The sequence below is a fragment of the Podarcis cretensis genome (assembly GCF_951804945.1).
Source record: "Podarcis cretensis genome assembly, chromosome: 8".
Taxonomy (NCBI): Eukaryota; Metazoa; Chordata; class Lepidosauria; order Squamata; family Lacertidae; genus Podarcis; species Podarcis cretensis.
This window is the reverse complement of record NC_137177.1, coordinates 92,590,995-92,613,509: the sequence shown is the minus strand read 5'-3', so window position 1 is coordinate 92,613,509 and position 22,515 is coordinate 92,590,995. Positions and strand designations below refer to the sequence as shown.

General features: G+C 43.6%; 1 protein-coding gene across 2 annotated transcripts; it reads right to left on the bottom strand.

The window, feature by feature from the left end:
• Positions 1 to 120: 120 nt before the first annotated feature.
• VDAC3 (voltage dependent anion channel 3) lies at positions 121 to 16,448 on the bottom strand. Of its 2 annotated transcripts, XM_079989028.1 has the most exons (10): positions 14,816 to 16,447; positions 10,151 to 10,274; positions 9,169 to 9,240; positions 8,009 to 8,058; positions 4,855 to 5,007; positions 4,043 to 4,095; positions 3,503 to 3,730; positions 2,445 to 2,595; positions 1,050 to 1,107; positions 121 to 651 (listed from the first exon to the last, which is right to left on the bottom strand). In XM_079989028.1, exons 2-10 carry the CDS (start codon positions 10,179 to 10,181, stop codon positions 560 to 562), a joined length of 888 nt encoding a protein of 295 aa, XP_079845154.1. In that variant the 5' UTR covers positions 10,182 to 10,274; positions 14,816 to 16,447; the 3' UTR covers positions 121 to 559. The 2 variants fall into 2 exon arrangements, with proteins under 2 accessions (XP_079845154.1, XP_079845155.1); XM_079989029.1 differs by lacking the exon at positions 10,151 to 10,274 and having other exon boundaries at positions 14,816 to 16,448.
• Between the last annotated feature and the right edge of the window lie 6,067 nt (positions 16,449 to 22,515).

The following is a 22,515-nucleotide window of genomic DNA, read 5'->3' as shown; positions in this document are numbered from 1 at the left end:
ATTCTATTAATTAGATATGAGAGCAAAATGTAATACAACCCTCTCTCCTTGTCTCCCTATTGTAGTTTAGTCTTTCGCTTTTTAGCTGTGTGCTAAAAGAGACAGTAACCATACAAGGAGTAACTTCCAAATGTGATTTTGATTTATTTCCACTTTGATGCAAAACCAAAGCTTTCACTACAGCACAGAGACCAGTTATACAAAAGGTCGTGAGGTGCAGGACATGCAGGATGTGATGTAGGAACACAGAAGGATGGGAGATTATTTCCTTTCACCAGATGCTATGCTGTCTTCTGAGGAACACATTTTAAAGAAACTGAGGAACTGAACTGAAATGTAGCACAACCATTACAACTTCCATGCATGCCTTCAAGTATTGCCCTTCATGGTAGGTTTGCACTCTCCAGACTTCAAATGTTGGGGGTTACAACAATTCTTTGGAAGAATATCAAGTTCACACTTTTTGAAGTTTCACGGAAGAGTTTAAGGCCAGAACATGTGGGGTTTGTTTTCTCCTTCATCTTCCAAATAAAGATCTAATACTTCATTAAAACCTACATTAAGCTTCGAGCTCAAATCCCAGCCCAATTTTATGGCCGCCAGTACTGAAATTCTTGCCATCAATCAGAGCAGAGAGAGTCAACTTCACACCTGGGAGAAACACAGTGCCATTATTAAGAGAATACAGCAGACTATCAACCAGTAAGGGAGAATAGGGGGGAAAGTCAGAAGAGAAGACTCGCAGCTGAGAGAACCAGTGTGTGCTAGATCTCAAGGTAATTCTTTGGTAAGACTCCCATGCACCGAGGTTTCTCAGGCAAGTTGTTCTCTCTAGACACACACTGGCTACAATAGCTTCCCTTTGTGGCAGGATTTACTCAAGGCATAATCCAAAAATAAGGTGGCGCATACTGTTCTTTACAGGGTTTGGACCCACTACCCCATGATGCCCTGGAAGTATCACTGGAATTTTCTAACTCGTTTTGTCCTACAGCCAAAATGCAAGCAAAATTAAGGTATGCATTCAATACATTCAACAGTTTACATACCAGGTCGTAAGGTCTGAGTGTAGCCAAGTCCAATGAGGCTGGCATTATTGACTTTGGCCTAGAAAGAAAAAAAGGAACATTCAACAGCGTTACCAGTTTTTACTTGCCTTCCTGAGAAAGTTTATGAAGAGTCAGCAGTCTTCTAGAACTAGATCTATCAGTAAAGAGATGGAAGACGCTGGTAGTTATATGTTGGCAACTGCTTTCTGAGCATAAAAAGTCCCTCCTTCACCAGTCTGGGTAAAGGAATGGTGCCCACACTAGTGGAAACACTAATGTTATTGCCCTTAAGCATCAATGTAGTCAAAATCCATTCTCCTGTGTGTCACGAAGAGGAAATGATCACATGCAATATAGTCAACATTACCCAGAAGGAAGGAAGATTGGATGTTAAACAAAACTTAGGGTAAAGGTAAAGGGTAAAGGGACCCCTGACCATTAGGTCCAGTCGTGACTGACTCTGGGGTTGCGGCGCTCATCTCACTTTACTGGCCGAGGGAGCCGGCGTACAGCTTCTGGGTCATGTGGCCAGCATGACTAAGCCGCTTCTGGCAAACCAGAGCAGTGCACGAAAACGCCGTTTACCTTCCCACCGGAGCGGTACCTATTTATCTACTTGCACTTTGACGTGCTTTCGAACTGCTAGGTTGGCAGGAGCTGGGACCAAGCAACGGGAGCTCACCCCGTCGTGGGGATTCGAACCACCCACCTTCTGATCGGCAAGCCCTAGGCTCTGTGGTTTAACCCACAGCGCCTCCTGTGTCCCTAAAAAAATCCTCAAAAACACAAAAGGCTTCATTCTTAGTAAGATGATAAACCTAAGCCCTTAACCTACAGGTGGAATACTGCTCCATATAAAACAGTACCCTGCATGCGGAAAGGCTACATTCAAACCCTTCTCCCAGAGGACATATTCTATATGTAGGAAATTCAATAAGAGCACTCACTCCACCTGAAGTTGGACCTGGATGAAGACTTATCTACCAAATGAGATCTCAATACAGTACGTAGGATTGATACCACTGCCAAATACACCAAAAATCTCACAAATAGTGGAAGTCTTCCTACTCCCAAAGTTGATTCTACACAAACAAGTCACAGCTAGCATAAAACAAACAAGTGAATTTGTTTTTATAAGACACTAGTCCATACTGAAACTTTCACTTGACAACTCGTATCACTGTAATTGTTCCATATAGGGTTCATACTAGAAAAGGTTAACATAAAGGAACATAAGGAAAAGGTTAACATAAAACTTCTGCTATTGTTAAGACTGCTCCAAAGACATCTGAGGCATAAAGCCAAGAGGCAAGGAAAATGGGACAGTGCTATACAATTAACTTGAAATTATCAGCACACATGTATAACATACTGGGAAGATGGCAAAATTCTTACCGAGACAGAAGCTTTATCATCCAACTGGTACTTGGTGGCAATACCAAACCGAGTGTTATTACTGCCAGCGGTCCAAGCAAGACTGACAGATGTTTCAATGTTGTTATTAACCTTCTGATAGATGGAGCCACCAAATTCAGTGCCATCATTCCTATTTTTTAAGAGATCAAATGAAGATTCCATTTTGCCTTTATAGAAGTTTTTCAACAATTGCAAATATTTGCCCTTATTCTCTTTACCTCTACCCCAGCCTTATTCTAGCTTGCATTGATTTTCTGTTTTTCTAGTCCGTCCCCACCCCACCCTGCTTTTAGGGCTAAGAGTGGCTGACAACAATTTTGAATAAAATGGTTAAATCCATATATATTCCCTTCTTGTCCTGACATTTTCCCTACTAGACTAGAGGTTCTGTAGCTTAAGTTAGACTTAGGTTAATATATGAAGATGCACCAATTATCAGCTGGAATAGGGAAAGATCTGAAATAATGACAAGCATAGAAATGATATTTTTTTCCCCAGCTGGATTGAGAGGGAAGCACTTTCTGATATGAAGCAGAAAGACCAAATATAAGCTAAAATGTTCCTTTCTAAACTGCACTCTGAATGCAAGAGCAAGTGAATGGAGACTGGAATGAGCCATTTCCCATCCAGATCTCCTTAGCTTCAGCATGTGCCTTCATGATGGAATATACCCTGCTCCATGCAAATTAACTACCTCGGTGCTAGCATAATGTGAGAGAACCAAAAGTAATTCAACTGTGCAGTCATTTCCTTTTTAATGAGTTCCTGGATCCTGGCAAATGCCCTAGAAATCTACGGAGACTAAGAATTGTGCTCTTTCTGGGAAAGAACCATAGATGGTCAGAGAAGACTTGGTTTGCAACCTTCAAGACTGAAGGCAAAGGTCACCTTCAACACAACCTCAAATTTAATCCCTTTCATGTATGCATATCGCCTGTCTTAGCAGAAAGCTGATATTGCATATTTTATTGATTATGTTTTATTATGTTTTCTGGTTTCTGTACATTCTGGCCTCCTGACGACAAAGAAATACTTACACATTTGTGTGCAGCTGGAAGTCTGCTGCCTTATATCCCAATGCAAAGTTATTCTGCGAAAGTTTGGACTTGGCTGTATCGAAAGCCATCTGATACCCAGCAAGCCAACCTTCATAGCCCAGAACAGCCCAGCCATGGATGGTTGGTCCAGCGAGGTCAATGTCAACATTACAACCTAGGTTTAGATACTCCCGTTTATAGGATGTCTTCAACTTTCCACTCTTCTTCCTGGGAAGGTGTAAGAACAGGGAATCAAGTTTAATCCCATCTATAACCTCTAGTAGGCATTTCTTACAAACCCATACATTTAGCAGAAAACTGGGCATGAATTACCCCTGCGTGCTACCTGATGTTACATAATTGATTCAGTGTCACTGTCAATATTTCAATACATTCATTTAAAGACAGCCTTAAGCAAAAGAATAGGAAAGCACCTCCTATGTGAGCTAGCAGCTCCAGTACAACAGTCTGCAAGTGGTACCATCACCTATGAGGAAAGCACCCAGCTAAAAGTAGCCCTCTCGAGGGATGAATACTTACCCTGTGTTTGGTACAAACATGGTTTCAAGGGTCAGCTTCAGTCCCTCAGCCAGCTGAAGTGAAAAAAGAAAAATATAGTACTCGTCTTTAAAAAATAATTACTTCATAAGTGGTATTTTCTTCCTACTTTAACTGCTTCTACTTAGCATTTCTTGTTCTTTGTAAATTATGGTAGTCTGCAGCACAGAAAAATGAAAAAAAAATGTATGATGGAAATCCTAGAGAATCAAAAGTTTTCAAATGTTACAGTCTTTGAAAACCAGGCCATTATACATTACCTCATTATTTAGTGCCACCTGTGATAAAATGGAAGGTTCCCAAATTACATATAACTGAAAAGATCTCACACTTTTTGCCTCAAATACCTAACTAGCAGCCCAAGTACTTGTTGTTTCTGCATATGAATTCATTGACATACTAATTATATTTCTTGGATTGAAACTCAAGAACTCACAAAAGCACACCTAGGCATTAATTTTTGATAGATTATAAAGCAGCCTCACCATTTGACGGTCAAGGTATATTCAGAACACCAATTTCCCCTACCTTCAGAGGTAAGGTGGCTGATAAATGGTGAGAGGACCTTTTCAGCAATGGTGTCTATCTGTAGATATAGTCTGTAGATATCTCCAGATATAATCTACATTACATTACTACCAACCACTAACTTCAGAATCCCTCACCCCCACTTAAAAAACTCCCCACAACATAGAAAAAGCTATTTTACACAACTCATTCTTTCCCCATAAGCCTTTGCTTAATTTCTTCTAATTTACCTGCTATGCTGAAGTCATGATTCCATTTCCTCTTACCTTATTCTCCATGGACAGTTCTGTCCCCAAGGTGTTGTCAGTGTTCCATTTCTGAGTGAACGTAAGTCCATAATCCTTGAACTTATATTTGGTCTCTAGGCTGCCTGAGGCTTTGCCTGTGTCTGTGTTGGAGGAACCAGTGGTGATAAATTCCTGTAAACATACATTTGAATTACAATGCAATCATGTTTTAAAATGAATATGCAATTCCAGCAAATCATGCAAGCTTTAGTTCCGCCTACACAATATGCTTTATAATCACCCTGCAACATTTATTCACATCTGCACTGGATTTCATGGTCCTACCACATCTAACTTCTCCTTTCTGATGTCTGGAACCAACAATTTAACAACAAAGGCTTCATAAGGTACAAAAAATTACAATATATTGGGTGCTAGACACAGCCACCAGAATGTTCACTGAAGGGCTTTCTGATAATACAGTTTCAATCTTTCCTGATCAATATCCTGCCCTACTTCCAAATATTCTTTTAAGTAATCAGTTGGAATCTTAATACACAGCAGTTTTTTAATCAAGTGTGCAACACAGAAGTTGTGTTACATGAGGCTAATACTTCTTTTCTTCAATAGTGTTGAAAGACTCATACTGCAACTGCTCCATTGACCATCTTAATGGAGCTTGCAGACCACCATTTGAGAACCTCTGGTCTAGGTCATTACTCTTTATTTATTTATTTAAAAGCATCTATAAACCACTTATTTTTAAAATGAGCCTTGCATATCAGGCTATATATGTTACTATTCAACAAAAAACCCTTCTAGTCAGCTTGCCTACAGTCTGCCTTTGTTGGCTATTTAGAGCCTAAGAGGCACACACAGACACCTATAAGCTTTTGTGACCACCTAAAGCCTATTTTTATGTGCCACAGGAATCAGGCAAGTAGCTGATGATCAGGGTTATAAATAGCCAACTGCCTAATCTAAAGTTATGAGTCTGTGGGCACAGCCCATCTTTTTAAGTTATTTTTTGTACAGTGATTAGCTTCTTGGTGCTAGATGCTAATGTTGCCTTAGATACTGTACAATTTTACACACATACAAGTGCCTGACAACAACTTACAAGCTAATGAGGAAGAGAAGCAATTGGAAAAAAGAAAACAAGAAGGCAATTTTAGTTCAGAAACATGGTTCAGCTTCAACACAGATTTTCCCTGGCTTAAAGAAGGATATGACATCTTGGGTAACTTTCTGTGTGTGTGTAGCGGCCAGTTAAAAATAATTCCTAGATCCTCTTTAAAAAGGTTGAGCTGGCGCCAGTGGAGGAGAAACATTTCATTTAACTTTCTTTGTTTGCTGAGTGGGAAGAAAAGAAAGAATCTTGCAGTCATATGATCAGACCAGGATTTTCCTGGCAGCTGCAACAAGATCTGAGTGGGGAAAGCAAGAGTGCACACAACATATGTTACTTTTCATCTTACAACTGTCATATGTGATGGTTGCTTAGACCCCCATATGTCTGCAGTGCCAAGCTCCACTTAATCTGAGCCAATCCCCAAATTCTGCTTTTGACGTGACATTTCAGCTCAGCACATACATGTGGAGTTATAGGTCTTCATGACGTCAGACAGATCAAAAAGGAAGGCCACAGCAGCATAGAGGCCTTCTAGCTTTACATGATTTTGTTGAAACACATAATGGCCAGGAACGTAACTCCTACATAAGATGCGAGTTACCTGTACTGTGCAGTTTGCAGAAATAAATTTTCTGAAACAATTGAGCAGAACTAGAATATTAATGGTCAAAGGGGTGGCACATGACAACCAACAAACACTTTGGGAAGGAATAGAGCTCCAAGGAGGGCAATGAAGTGCCACACACCACACTAAAAAGTCTTTCCAAGATCCCTGCACTTAAGAGCCTTCAGAAGATGCTGCTCACATCTCTTCAGCAATATGGATATGCATAAGAAGTCCTGTCATTATAAATATACAAACTGCTGCAACTTCCAGGACCACCCTCTTTTCATATACAGTGGTACCTCTAGATACGAACGGGATCCGTTCCGGAGCCCCGTTCGCATCTAGAAGCAAACGTAACTAGCGATGGCACAACTGCGCACACCGCTTTTCGCTGCTTCTGTGCATGACGTCATTTTGAGCGTCTGCGCATGCGCAAGTGGCGAAACCCAGAAGTAACGCACTCCGTTACTTCCGGGTTGCCGCGGAGCGCAACTCGAACACAACCAAGCAAACACACACACACACACACACAGATTCCAAGAGGAGGTTTTTTTTTAAAAGCTTAAGTCCTGCTGCAAGGTGAGCAGGGATGCTACTGGCTGGATGGGGAGCTCTCCATGAGCCACCAGTTCCTCACCAACTACTTCAGAGATTTAGTCACCAAGTGATACTACTCAGAAATACTAACTTCTAAATTTGAGGCTATCAAAAATAGCATGCCTGTGATCACACTGCTGTCTCCAATTCTTTTGACAGTTCAAGTGCAAATGCTACTGATGTATGGAGCTGTACACAATGCAACATTTAGTGTCTGGTTAACCACATTTACGGGACGCGTAACCCTTTACCTTTAACCACATTTACTTAGCCATTAGAATGGATTAGGAATGGCAGTGGGTCATGGTCCAAGTACACAAACCTGAAGGAGAGATATATAACAAGAAAGCAAATACGTGGTTCTCTTACCAGCTGAATAAACATCCAAAAATCAGTGTTGCATGTAAAAGGGAGAAGTCACGTTAGAAGTTAGCATCTTTAATAAGTCAGTAAAGGTGAACCAATCCAAGTATCCATACTGCCATTTCCACTTGCAGAGTCAGATTGTTTAAGCCATAGTTCTAGCTCTAAACTCCTTCAAATGATTATCTCTCCCACTACAGCTATTCTGAACATGGCAGACAAGTGGACAGGTCATGTGTCACCAGTCAAAATCCTTTCTTCACAGTTTACTAACAGCTGCTCCATGAGATGTCAAGCACTCAGGAGTCAAGCCTCAGAACACTAAAGCTAATACTGCATGGAGGGGTCCTAAGTATAACCTTCAGGACACCCCAAACATACAGGAGAAGCAGAATGTTAGGTGTGTACATTGACTCTGCCAATGCTGTAAAGGTAATATTAGTGCTCCACAAACTCTCCTGTTGCAACAATAATTCAAAGTACTCATTACTTACCACTCCGCTGGAAGACTTGGTCTTCAACTCTAGCTTGACCATTCCAAACCCTGAAATTGCCAAAACATTCGTTTCTTATTTATACCACAATAAATGAAGGAGAAACAAAGCCCAAGAAGTAACAAATTGGGTGCATCTGCCTTTAAAAGGAGCTTGTGATGAGCACCAATAAAAAGAGAGGCCAGCTTAGCTCTAATGGAAATTCTAGGAATCACTTGACAGAGACCCACAGATTTTGGCAGGCACTGGCAACATCTGGTTGACTGAACAACTCTGATTCAGGGAACTAATGGCGTCCCATCTCATTACAAGGGTCCTGTTGGATCAGATCTAGCACTCAACTACCACAGCAGCCAAACAGATGCCTATGGAAAGGCCATAAACAGGATGTGAGTACATGTTCACTTTTTGGAATCGTGCTAAGATTTGGACATTTTGGGTGCATTTTAAGTACAGTACCTCCAAAGAACAGCTCAAAGACAATCAACAAACCCCTTTAAACTCAGGGAAACTGATATGGGGCTCACCTATGTTATGCCACACTTCATATTCTCAAAATTCCACTAAAGTTGCAGCGTTGCTGCAGAGACAATCCCAGAGCTGAATATGCAAGCCAATATGTGGCGCAGAGCCCGCTTTAATAAGCCTAAAGTGAGCCATGCCAGTTTTTGAAATCTGCAATCACCATAGAATGGAGGCCCTCATCCATCTTGAGAGATTATGGACAAAGTCAGATGAGGAGAGTCAGAAAGCAGAAGACTGAAATGCAAGTGTTGCAGGCACCAGCTCAAAACCAATTGATTCATCTGAGAATTTAAGAGATGGGCTTTCCTTCCTGCTAGTGCTAGTTTTTAGCTCGTTGTGTTACATTTTTGGAGGAAATGAATATACACTTTAAATAAAATATAGCATTTAAATAAAACAAGCATTAACTAAAACATCAAGGGATGAAAGCAAGGCCATCAATCCAATAAAAACTCTTAAGGATGGATGACAGATTGATAGAGTGAAGAAGGATAGAGAAACTAGGCAAAGGAGCAAGAACACTTCAAAGATGTGAACAAAAATATGCCACATCTGAAGACCTTTAGCAACAGATTTCCAAAATATTTAGAGAATATATGCATAATGCTAGCATTTGTGGCCACTGTCCTGCTTACCATATCCTTTGTTGAATACATCCCTGGCAGATTTCCCCAGGTCACAGTAGGATGGTGGGATAGCCATGGGGTCTGGAAGAAGCAAAAAAACCAGTACATATTTGGAAATAAATGAGCATGTATGAACACCATTCTCAGCAATTTCTTGCCACTACCTTACATGTCACATATGATGAAGAACCATGAGTCTATTCATAAATCTTCCTTTCCGACTATCAATAATTTTTTTGAGGGCAAAGAAATAATCCAAAATTTGATAGAAAGATTTAATAGTTTGAGTTCAATAACATATTTATTCCATGGCACAGTCTGCTAAGCCAACAACTTCTTTCTCTTGTGTTTGGTTCCAAGAGCAACAGAATGGCTCCTTTGTATCAACAGCTTCCTCATCAACCTTAAAAGCCTTTGATCCAAAATTCATATTGGCTCCCCCCACCCCACTGCCACCCACAGAAAATTGCCAGGCTTGTGGGAAGTGACAAGTCTTTTTACAGCAAGGCCAAACTCCACTAAAGATACTTGCTGCTTGATTACTTGGGGAAGTAGTTTCGTTTCATTATTCCCAACTCCATGTACTGGAAAACCTTGTCTTAAGGAAATAAATTTAGTGGTAAAAACTAAATTGGCTGTTGACTCTACCCTATGAGGTGTTGACCTATTGGGCTGTACAGAGAAACTTATGCATAGCTATCTTGCTACTCTCAAGCTTCTATTTCCATTTCCCCCCTAAAGCATAGCAGGAGTTCTTCTGAACTTTGCTGAAGAAGAAATCTATTCTTGGCACATTCCTCTCCAATGTCACCTTCAGGAAGATAGCAGCGGTCAAAACGCAGAACTGCTTTGCAAGTCTGACATGTGGGATATCAGCAAGCCAGCTTTGTGCTGCTGGATAACATAACTCTTGCTTTTAAACACATCATCTTAGTATTAAGGTTCTAAAAAATTATCTTTAATATCTGAACTTCCATATACGTATAGATACCTGGGGGTCTAGCAGGACCACAGCTGAACATGGTTGCAGACTTCTTATTTCACAATTTAGCTCCTAAATCATTTACTTCTCAACGTGAACCTACAGGACTCTCCTCTAGCTCTTTGATATACACCTGTCAAATATGGGGGGGGGGGGGAAATGCATGCATCATTAAAGATCAAAGCTATCACTTATAATACCTGCAACCACTACTTTTATACTCACTGTAACGCAATGTTTATACCAAACCTTCAAGGACAGCATGACAGGCAAACTTAAAAAAAAATACACATTAATTAATATCACTACTCTACTAGGTTTAACCCCTGAAGGGAAGGAGCCGCTTCATATAAGTCCAGAGGTGTGAAAAGCATGTATGTGCAATATGTGGGGGATAGGGACAGGGAGATAGTATATGTGGGCATGTGCACTGGGAAACTGTTTACAACCAGCTTCTCAAATGTATACATAAGTTATACATAACATTCACATACGACAGGTCTACTTGAAGAGACCCTTACCTTACTATACATCAGACCAACCTCTCCCTTGGAAAAGGGAATATGACACCTATGATTATCATTATCAAACGCCTGCCAGCTATAGAGGCTCCAAGCCTTCTGCTTGGGGGGAAAGGGAGTATCTGTATGCAGTCAGCTCTTGTAATTACTGGCAGCAGTGCATTCTGAATTCAGCCATTCAATTCCTAATCCAGCTCTTCAGTTCATTCAGGTGAGTCAATTCCTTCTATAAAGTAGATTCACTAAAAAGTATGGATCCAACCTAAGCCTGACCATTCTCTGTGTCTAATTCTTTCAATAATAAATCATGGTTCCAAGCTTTCCTCAAGTCAAATTAACATTGATTCTGGAGGTATTTCAAATCAGCCTCCCCATTTTAGGCAGAATGTGTTAATCTGGACTCTCCAAGTGGAGATGGCTTTTTATTTTATGTTTGTCTGCTTGCTTCCTATATGCCTCTCAAAGTATTTTTTAGCCCCCTTCGATTTCTTCTCCCTTTTCCTTTCACATATAATTTGTGCCCTATTCCCACCCCCAAGTACAGGCAATTTCTTCCATCCCTCCTCCCTGCTCCTTGTACAATCACTTCCTCCTATACCAGCTACCATCTCTATTCCCAGTTTATCATGACTTTTAGAGCTGCTGCTTGTATCTGTCCCCTGTGAGAGGGGGTGGACTGCAGTGCTAACACTGATCTGGAAGTGGGCTAGTTCTTCTTCTTTGGCGACCACTCGTAGCCGAGTAAGATTGTCTTCCATGAACACGGTTTTAACAACGAGGCCCTAAGTGACTGTGGAGGCCAATTCTGGATCCACACGTCCTTTCACAGTGGGGACATTGGTTTCCGGGGGGGGGGGGAGTTGATCACGGTGTGGCTTTGCCAAGCGTGCCTTCCTCTTAGCACACTTCTCCCTTAGGTCCTGAGTTCGAGTGTCTTCAAAGCCCATGACACCTTTGGTAAAGGCTGTTCTCCAACTGGAGCGCTCGCAGGCCAGTGTTTCCCAGTTGTCAGTGTTTATACTACATTTTTTTAATATTTGCCTTGAGACAGTCTTTAAACTTCTTTCGTTGAACACCAGCATTACACTTTCCGTTTTTAAGTTCGGAATAGAGTAGTTGCTTTGGAAGACAATCATCAGGCATCCGCACAACATGACCAGTCCAACGAAGCTGATGCTGAAGAATTATTGCTTCAACACGGGTGATCTTTGCTTCTTCCAGTGGGCTAGTGCCCAATGGTGGTCCCCAATCCTCAGTTTCAGAAATTATGATCTATACTAATAAAAAGTGCCTATAAAAAACCCTTGTCAACTGAATGCAAGGCAGGAAAAAGAAAATGTCTGAAGACATTTATACTCCCAAGAAAGAAAAAGCTACTAATCTTTTTCCCAACCCTTCCTTTTCTGGTGAAATTCTGTACTGTGCATCCATCATTTCAGCCTAATATGATGTTTTACCACCAAGCCAAGCCAGCCCAATGAAAGATACTGTGTGCCATCCATGTACATTGTAGTATTGCACTTTAGGAATATTTTAGATAAGAACAATTTGTATTGTTGTAGACAGAATAGTTTTCAAAGGTAGCATTAGAAGCAATAATTATTATTTTGTTCTTTTCTTTTTGCTCTTCCCAAGATTTTTTTTAAAAAAAATTCACAATACAATAAAATTGTATTCAGAAACATTAAAAATAGTGCCAATAATAATAGTAATCATCATCATCATCATCATCATAAAGTTTATTTACATCTTGGCTTCTTCCACCCTCTGCCTCAAATAAGAGATTGTATTTTTAAGGAAATTAAATTGTAACATATTTAGCATTATTGATCTGCAGTGTTGCAGTTTTGAGACTAAGAGATCAGTGGAGAGAAAACCAGAGTACTAATTTATTGGCTTTTATAAACATATTGTTTAATTCATGAGTATTTTTTTAAGTTTTCAAATTGAAGCCCACTCTGCTTTTAATTAATGTGCTATTTCTAACAGGTTCCCCAATTGGTTAATTTTCAGCTGAACCAGAAGAGAAGGCAAAAGAGTTATCGTAAGAAAGCAGTACTGAGTTATGTGGGGGCTTTGTGCTCCAACCAATCCTTGGGACTACCACCTGCCAGGGTCTGTACAGACTTAATGTCCATCAGGTGTAGTGCCCAGCCAGCCTGTATTGATTCACATCTCAGCCATTTCTGTATGTGCCAATGCCACATACTGAATGAAACATGGACTGGATTTTCCTATTCCGAAACTGCAATTGTTGTGCAGCTTTTCAAGAAGTTGCAGTCAGGCTTTTATGGGTATGTTCGTAGCAAAAGGAAGAACAAAGAAACAGTGGGGTCACTCAGAGAAGCTGGTGAAATGCAAACAGGGGACACAGAAAGGGCTGAACTCCTCAATGCCTTCTTTGCCTCAGTCTTCTCTGATAAAGAAAACAATGCCCGACCTGAAGAATTTGGAGCAAATGATTCAGCAGAGGAAACACAGCCCAGAATAACTAAGGAGATAGTACAAGAATACTTGGCTAGTCTAGATGTATTCAAGTCTCCAGGGCCAGATGAACTGCATCCAAGAGTATTAAAAGAACTGGCAGATGTGATCTCAGAACCACTGGCAGTCATCTTTGAGAATTCCTGGAGAACAGGCGAAGTCCCGGCAGACTGGAGGAGGGCAAATGTTGTCCCTATTTTCAAAAAGGGGAAAAGAGAGGACCCAAATAATTACTGCCCAGTCAGTCTGACATCAATACCAGGGAAGATTCTGGAACAGATCATTAAGCAAACAGTCTGTGAGCACCTAGAAAGGAATACTGTGATCACCAATAGTCAGCATGGATTTCTGAAAAATAAGTCATGTCAGACTAACCTGATCTTGTTTTCTGACAGAATTACAAGCCTGGTAGGTGAAGGGAACGCAGTGGATATAGTCTACCTTGATTTCAGCAAGGCATTTGACAAGGTGCCCCATGATATTCTTGTAAAGAAGCTGGTAAAATGCGGACTTGACTATGCTACCACTCAGTGGATTTGTAACTGGCTGACTGACCGAACCCAAAGGGTCTCATCAATGGTTCCTCTTCATCCTGGAGAAGAGTGACTAGTGGGGTGCCACAGGGTTCTGTCTTGGGCCCGGTCTTATTCAACATCTTTATCAACGACTTAGATGATGGACTCAAGGGCATCCTGATCAAATTTGCAGATGACACCAAACTGGGAGGGGTGGCTAACACCCCAGAGGACAGGATCACACTTCAAAACGACCTTGACAGATTAGAGAACTGGGCCAAAACAAACAAGATGAATTTTAACAGGGAGAAATGTAAAGTATTGCACTTGGGCAAAAAAAATGAGAGGCACAAATACAAGATGGGTGACACCTGGCTTGAGAGCAGTACATGTGAAAAGGATCTAGAAGTCTTGGTTGACCACAAACTTGACATGAGCCAACAGTGTGATGCGGCAGCTAAAAAAGCCAACGCAATTCTGGGCTGCATCAATAGGAGTATAGCATCTAGATCAAGGGAAGTAATAGTGCCACTGTATTCTGCTCTGGTCAGACCTCACCTGGAGTACTGTGTCCAGTTCTGGGCACCACAGTTCAAGAAGGACACTGACAAACTGGAACGTGTCCAGAGGAGGGCAACCAAAATGGTCAAAGGCCTGGAAACGATGCCTTATGAGGAACGGCTAAGGGAGCTGGGCATGTTTAGCCTGGAGAAGAGGAGGTTAAGGGGTGATATGATAGCCATGTTCAAATATATAAAAGGATGTCACATAGAGGAGGGAGAAAGGTTGTTTTCTGCTGCTCCAGAGAAGTGGACACGGAGCAATGGTTCCAAACTACAAGAAAAAAGATTCCACCTAAACATTAGGAAGAACTTCCTGACAGTAAGAGCTGTTCGACAGTGGAATTTGCTGCCAAGGAGTGTGGTGGAGTCTCCTTCTTTGGAGGTCTTTAAGCAGAGGCTTGACAACCATATGTCAGGAGTGCTCTGATGGTGTTTCCTGCTTGGCAGGGGGTTGGACTCGATGGCCCTTGTGGTCTCTTCCAACTCTATGATTCTATGATTCTATGAAATGCCAGACATTCAGACATCAAATCATTCCAAGTTCAGTGCTGGCACCAACATATCCAGCGTACTTAGTGTGTGGCTACTCACCTGGCTGCATAGCACGACTATGAGAAGCTCAAAGGCTACTTCTGTCATCCCCAGCCACCATGGCTATGCTGTCTGGAGTTGATAGGAGTTGTAGTCCAAAATGTCTGACAGGCAACAGGCTGACGAAGGCTGAGCTAAGATCTGCCTGTTTACAGCTCTCATACAACAGGGTTTAAAGTAAGCACTCAAAACCACCCACCCACTTCTCCAGTCTATCCTGGGTGTAAAAAAATTGCTTCCTTGAGACAGTGACAAAATTCACTTTGATATCTATAACTATGATAAAGTAATATTGGCCTCTCCTGACAGATCTGCCTGCCCATCCAATGCTCCTATTATCTTTGCCACTCAAAACGTTTCCTATAGCTCTAAACCAACTTTCTTGTTAGTGATAACATTTTAAAAGGTTGGCATTTCAGAAGGAAACCAAAGCAGCATGAGTTTAACCATACTACCCTTTCATTTTCAGCAGCAGCAGCTCCCTCTTTGGAGTTGCTCTGCAAGGAATCACAATTAGAATGCCCATGAAGAAGAGAGGTAAGCACGTGTGGATGAACCTGGGCACACACGACTGCAAGAATAGATATATACACTTGAGCAAGATTGAGAGGTGCTATTGAATGCAGTCCACCTGCAGATTTACAATAGTCCTGGAAGCCAAAAGAGCCGGGCAACTCCTATGTCCACCCAATACAATCATTGTGGGGTTACTACAAATTTCAGGAGGTATCACAGACACACACAAAAAGCCCTATGGCCACAGCACTTATTGTGGAATTATCAGTATCGAACTTCCCACCCTTAGTTCTGCATCAAAATAGTAGTATTTTTGTTTAAAATAAAATGCCCAATTGCTGAGATTCTGAGCAATTCCACTGACATTTTCATGAATGTGACACCTCAGGAGATTTCACAAAAGTTGTATGTCTATCTACAACTCTCATGCTTCCATTTAATGATGGATGAAAAGGAATTGTGTATATGCTCTAATTCAGTTATTGCCAGGGCTTAAGCTTGCAAAGATTTACTTTTGAGTCCAGTTAAACATTGCTCTCTCTTACACCCATAACTTACCAGCATGTCTGTCAGACATAGATAGTGGAGGCCTTGCTTAAAATTCTTGCTCAGCCTCAAAGCTCTTTGGATAACCATCCTCTCCAAATGAGGGGGCAGTACAAGCTATCCTGAGCTCTTTGAAAGAGATCAAAGCAGAAAATACCATGCATGTACAAATGAGCATCGCCATCTCAAGACTCTCTCTGTGCAGATTTTAAAATCTATGCTTTTCAGAGAAAGGCCAACACATTTTTAAACCAAGCCACTGAATTCCAATAAGCCTACTAACAACTGCTGACACCATGCAAGTACAAACCACCTTTAACTGTGGTTTTATTGTCACATATTCCCTTTTGCTGTTACCCAAAAGCAGAGTTAGAAACGCAGATATGTAAACTAATTGCCAAATGGCACCTTAAACCTGGGTTATGGTCGCCACAACAGAATATCTAAGCACTATCCTTATTTCTATACTGCTTTACATTTTAAAGAAAAAAACCCTAAATGATATACAACACAACACATTAAAACATCAAATAAAACAATCCAGAATAAAACAAATTTAAGCCTCAAGGAAAATATTTCAGATTCTTCTCTAAGTGACATTTTGCTTTCCACATATTTATTTACCTATAATAATAATAATAATAATAATAATAATAATAATTTATTATTTGTACCCCGCCCATCTGGCTGGGTTTCCCCAGCCACTCTGGGCGGCTTCCATAGAAACCAAAAATACAGTAAAATATCACAGATTAAAAACTTCCCTGAACAGGGCTGCCTTAAGATGTCTTCTGAATGTCAGGTAGTTATTTATTGCTTTGACATCTGATGGGAGGGCGTTCCACAGGGCAATGAGGGAACCGCCAGAAGGCCCTCGGCGCTGGACCTCAGCGTCCGGGCAGAACGATGGGGGTGGAGACGCTCCTTCAGGTATACTGGGCCGAGGCCGTTTAGGGCTTTAAAGGTCAACACCAGCACTTTGAATTGTGCTCGGAAACGTACTGGGAGCCAATGTAGGTCTTTCAAGACCGGTGTTATGTGGTCTCGGCGGCCGCTCCCAGTCACCAGTCTGGCTGCCGCATTCTGGATTAGTTGTAGTTTCCGAGTCACCTTCAAAGGTAGCCCCACGTAGAGCGCATTGCAGTAGTCCAAGCGGGAGATAACTAGAGCATGCACCACTCTGGCTAGACAGTCCGCGGGCAGGTAGGGTCTCAGCCTGCGTACCAGGTGGAGTTGGTAGACAGCTGCCCTGGATACAGAATTGACCTGCGCCTCCATGGACAGCTGTGTCTCCAAAATGACTCCCAGGCTGCGCACCTGGTCCTTCAGGGGCACAGTTACCCTATTCAGGACCAGGGAGTCCTCCACACCAGCCCGCCCCCTGTCCCCCAAAAACAGTACTTGTCTTGTCAGGATTCAATCTCAATCCATTAGCCGCCATCCATCCTCCAACCGCCTCCAGGCACTCACACAGGACCTTCACCGCCTTCACTGGTTCTGATTTGAAAGAGAGGTAGAGCTAGGTATCATCTGCTTATTGATGGACACCCAGTCCAAACCCCCTGATAATCTCTCCCAGCAGCTTCATATAGATGTTAAAAAGCATGGGGGAAAGGACGGAACCCTGAGGCACCCCACAAGTGAGGGCCCAGGGGTCTGAACACTCATCCCCCCACCACCACTTTCTGAACACGGCCCAGGAGGAAGGAGCGAAACCACTGTATAACAGTGCCCCCAGCTCCCAGCCCCTCTAGACGGTCCAGAAGGAAGTTATGGTCGATTGTATCAAAGGCTGCTGAGAGATCCAGCAGAGCCAGGAAACAATTCTCACCTTTGTCCCTAGCTCGCCGGAGATCATCAGCCAGCGCGATCAAGGCAGTTTCAGTCCCATGGTGAGGCCTGAATCCCGACTGGAAGGGATCCAAATGGTCCGCATCCTCCAGGCGTGCCTGGAGTTGTTCAGCAACCACGCGCTCAATCACCTTGCCCAAGAATGGAAGATTTGAGACTGGGCGATAGTTGGCCATACTGGCCGGTTCTAAATATGGTTTTTTAAGAAGCGGTTTAATGACTGCCTCTTTCAGCGGATCTGGGAATGTTCCCTCGCAGAGGGAAGCATTCACCACCCCGCAGAGCCCATCGCCCAGCCCTTCCCAGCTTGCTTTTATTAGCCAGGATGGGCAAGGATCAAGGAGCCAGGTGGTTGGTTTCACGCATCCAAGCAGCCTGTCCACATCCTCGGGGGTAACAGATTGAAATTGATTCCATGCAACTTGACCAGACAGAGCTCTAGCACTCTCCCACCCCAGCCCTGCTCCCACAGTGGCGTCTAGCTCCTTATGAATATGAGTGATTTTATCTGCAAAAAACTTTGCAAAATCGTTGCAGGAGATCTTGGGGTCTTTACAAGGCCCCGGTGGTAAAGGTGGTTCCGTTAAATTGCGAACCACCTCAAAGAGTCTCCTGCTACTATTTTCTGCAGATGCAATAGAGGCGGTGAAGAAAGTCTTCTTTGCCGTTGCTATCGCCACTTGGTAGGCTCGACGTTGAGCTCTACCCTGTGTCCGGTCGGATTCGGAGTGAGTTTTCTGCCACCGACGCTCTAGCCGTCTCAGCGATTGTTTCATCGCCCTCAGCTCCGAAGAAAACCACGGGGCTGTCTGGGCTCCATGCAATCGGAGAGGGCGCTTCGGAGCCAGACAGTCGATAGCCCTGGTTAACTCCGCATTCCAGCGGGCCACCAGGGAATCAGCTGAAAGGCCATCCACATGGGATAAAGCATTCCCTACCACTCTCTGGAAAGCATTTGGGTCCATTAAGTGGCGGGGGCGGACCATCCGAATTGGTCCCACCTCCCTGCAGAGGGGAAGGGTCGCGGAGAAGTCCAGTTGCACCAGGAAGTGATCTGACCATGGCACTTCTTTTGTTTCACTTTTACTTAGTGTCAGATCACCCACGTCACTAGAGGTGAACACCAGGTCTTAAGGCATGTCCATGACTATGAGTTGGGCCAAACTTATTCAGGGACAGCCCCATGGAGGCCATGCTTTCCACGAAGTCCCGAGCAGCCCCTTGTAAGGCCGTGTCGGCATGGATGTTAAAATCCCCTAGGACAACCAAACTAGGTGTCTCCAGGAGAAAATCCGCCATGATCTTAAGCAGCTTGGACAGGGAATCCTTGGTGCAGCGGGGAGGTCGGTACACTAAAAGGAATCCTGTACTGCCCCTATTGCCAAACTTCCAGAACATGCACTCAGAGAACTGGATCTTCCCAGTAGGACGCCAGGTGCAAGCTAGTGACTTCCTAAAAATCACTGCAACCCCCCCTCCCCGCCCACATGACCTGGGTTGCCGTGCGTAAGAGAAACGTGGTGGGCAAGCAGCAGCAAGGACAGGCCCATCTGCTTCCTCCAACCAGGTCTCTGTCAAACATGCCAGGTCAAATCCTCCATCCACAATCAAGTCGTGGATGGCAGTGGTTTTATTCATCATTGACCTGGCATTGCACAGCATGACACTTTCAGGTCATGTGGGTTTCCCCTGTTGATTCCAGTATCCATCCGGTCAAGGCCAGACTCGGAGGCAGGGATAGTCTTCAAACAACGACTAAACCTGCCTCCTCGGTAATGACATGGTCTGGTCTTAGCGTAACTCCGCCTCCTGCCCATGATCACCGAGATCGGATGTCCCAGTGCTTCCCTCCCTGTGGAACTTGTCCCAGCCATCGTGTTGGCTGGGGCCCCACTCCCAGGCAGCCCTGATCCCGCCCCTTAAAAACAAAATACAAACTATACAGAACCAACAACAAAAAACAACAACAAAAGGAACAGAACAATTATACGAAAATTAATCCCCAACCAACTATACATCCCACCCACCCCCAACAAAGGAAAAAAGGAAATGTTTGTTCCAAAAGTTTGTTCCTGGGCCACGCCCCCTGGGCCAGTTGGAGAAGGCCCTGGAAGGGAGCAGGCCCTGCAGTCCTCACCCAGCTGATGGTCCAAGGCTTTCCCGCAGCAGGAGTCCCTTTATAGCTGGGGGAGAGGGCCTGGGCCACGCCCCCTGGGCCAGTTGGAAAAGGCCCTGGGAGGGAGCAGGCCCTGCAGTCCTCACCCAGCCAATGGTACCTACTTAATTTATAGAGCTGCCCCATAGCAGAAGTACTTTAGGAAGCCAGTGTGGGATAATGCTTAGAGTGTCGGACTAGGACCTGGGAGATCAGGGTTCAAATCCCCACTCACTCATGAAGCTCACTGAGTGAACATGGAGTCAGTCACAGTCTCTTAATTTACCTCAAAGAGTCATAGTAGGGATTAATTGGGGGTGGGGGGGGAAACCATGTACTCCTTGGAGGAAAAGGTGGGAGATAAACGCAATAACTAGGGACGCAGGTGGTGCTGTGGGTTAAAGCCTCAGCGCCTAGGGCTTGCCGATCGAAAGGTCGGCGGTTCGAATCCCTGCGGCGGGGTGCGCTCCCGCTGCTCGGTCCCAGCGCCTGCCAACCTAGCAGTTCGAAAGCACCTCCGGGTGCAAGTAGATAAATAGGGACCGCTTACCAGCGGGAAGGTAAACGGCGTTTCCGTGTGCGGCTCTGGCTCGCCAGAGCAGCGATGTCACGCTGGCCACGTGACCTGGAAGTGTCTCCGGACAGCGCTGGCCTCTGGCCTCTTAAGTGAGATGGGCGCACAACCCCAGAGTCTGTCAAGACTGGCCCGTACGGGCAGGGGTACCTTTACCTTTACCTAAACGCAATAACTAAGTTATTCTGCCTACATGCTTAAGAAAGTTGGAGGGGCCAGCCAGATGGAGATGTCAGTTGCCACCTGGCATTCAAAAATCTCCATGTGGTCACAACTGGACCTGCACAGTTCGCAAAATGCACCTGATGCCTGGCTAATTTTGAACACTGCTTAAAAGAAGAGGAAGAAACCATAATAGCTTGTGCTTTGCACAGCAAAGGTCCTAGGTTCAATTTCTTGGTATCTCCATTTAAACAAAAAAGGAGGATCAGGAAGCAGGTGATGTTAAGCCCTGGAGAGTTGCTACCAGTCAGAGGAGACCATGATGAGCTACACCAGGCTCCCATCACCCCTTGCTATGGGCCATGCTGGCCGGGGCTGATGGGACTTTCAGTCCAGCAACATCCGGAGGCCACTACATTGGCTAACCCCGAACTAGACTGATAAACAACCCGATCCCACACAAAGCAATTTCACACATTCCCATAGTTCACCTGTCAATAAACTGCATGTAGAATTATTAATTGCATCTTTATCACCCCATCATCACTACTTGTTCTCTAAACAGTGTTCAAATTAGCCAGGCGCCAGACTACTGGCCACTTGTGACCAAGTGAAGCTGCTTGGGCACTGCCAGGATGGTGCCTGACATCACCACCATCTGGAAGTGCATACCTGGGAATCTTGGGGTCTTAACTGTTTTCACACACTAATGCCACATCTTGCAGAATTCTATCAGTTACATTTTATCTGCACAATCATAATGAATTTCAGGAACCAATATGTTTTTTCTGTGCAGCCTGAGAATGAGCAGTGAACAATGTTATAGCGAATTGTTGCTTGTCTTCACTTACCCCAACCCACAGTTCACAGCTGTGAATAATATTATTATGTTACGAATGGTCTGTTACCATTATGAAAAACAGGTTGGAATAGGCTACAGCTGCTGTATTTCAAAAAGTGAAAATCCGGACACACACAAAAATACCACTTTTGAGCTATTTTTTTGGGAAATCAGCAAAAACGACACTGCTGACATGGCTTACCATACATCTGGATTCTCCCAGACATTTTGCCGATTTCTGCTGGGACAGTGCTTCCAACTACAGTAGTCCAGGAAATTCTGGACGTATGGCAACCCTAGAATAGGCCGTTATATGTGGGCTGTCCCTGGATAAAGTGACTTTTCTTCTTTAAGCTCTCAAAGTTCTTAACCTAGCTCAGGGTTCCTCAACCTTGGCCCTCCAGGTGTTTTTGACCTACAACTCCCATGATCCCTAGCTAGCAAGACCAGTGGTCAGGGATGATGGGAAATGTAGTCTCAAAAATATCTGGTGGGCCAAGGCTGAGGAAGCCTGACCTGGCTCAAAGTTGTCATCTGTTAGCCAGATGTTTAACTGATAATCAATCATGATCAGTCCATCATTTGAAAAATAAAGACTTTAGAACAGTCTTGCCCCAAAATGGAAACCAGATGTTCTGTTCTGGTGGCTATAACCTTGGTTTAATGAGCCATTTGGTGCCTAGCTTATATATCTGAGTTTCTGACACTACAGTACCTCTAAAGAGCTTGAGATGGCAGACAAGCCTGCACACTTTAACCTGACAACAACCCTGTGAAGCAGCCTATGCAGAGAGATGGGGGGTGGGGGTGGGAATCCCCAAAGCCATCCAGTGAGCAGAGATTTGAACCTGTGGCTTCCTCTTAATCTCAGTTTTTTCTCTGGAACACACTTGCAGAATAAAAATTTGCTGGCACCACACCGATTTTTTTATCGTTGAGAAATATATTGGAAAGCACGATTAGCAGTGCCCTCGGTATCCTGACACTTGACAGTCTTGCTCTCATACTGAAACTATTCATATTCCGCAAGTAATTTTTTTAGAAAAATACTTTGC

Coding starts and splice junctions, on each gene's coding strand:
- VDAC3 (XM_079989028.1), bottom strand. CDS start 10,181: ATGTTCAGCTGTGGTCCTGCTAGACCCCCAG. Junction 9,241..10,150: donor TGGTCCTGCTAGACCCCCAG/GTATCTATACGT, acceptor TGCTTCTTCCAG/ACCCCATGGCTATCCCACCA. Junction 5,008..8,008: donor CCAAGTCTTCCAGCGGAGTG/GTAAGTAATGAG, acceptor GTATGTTTACAG/GAATTTATCACCACTGGTTC.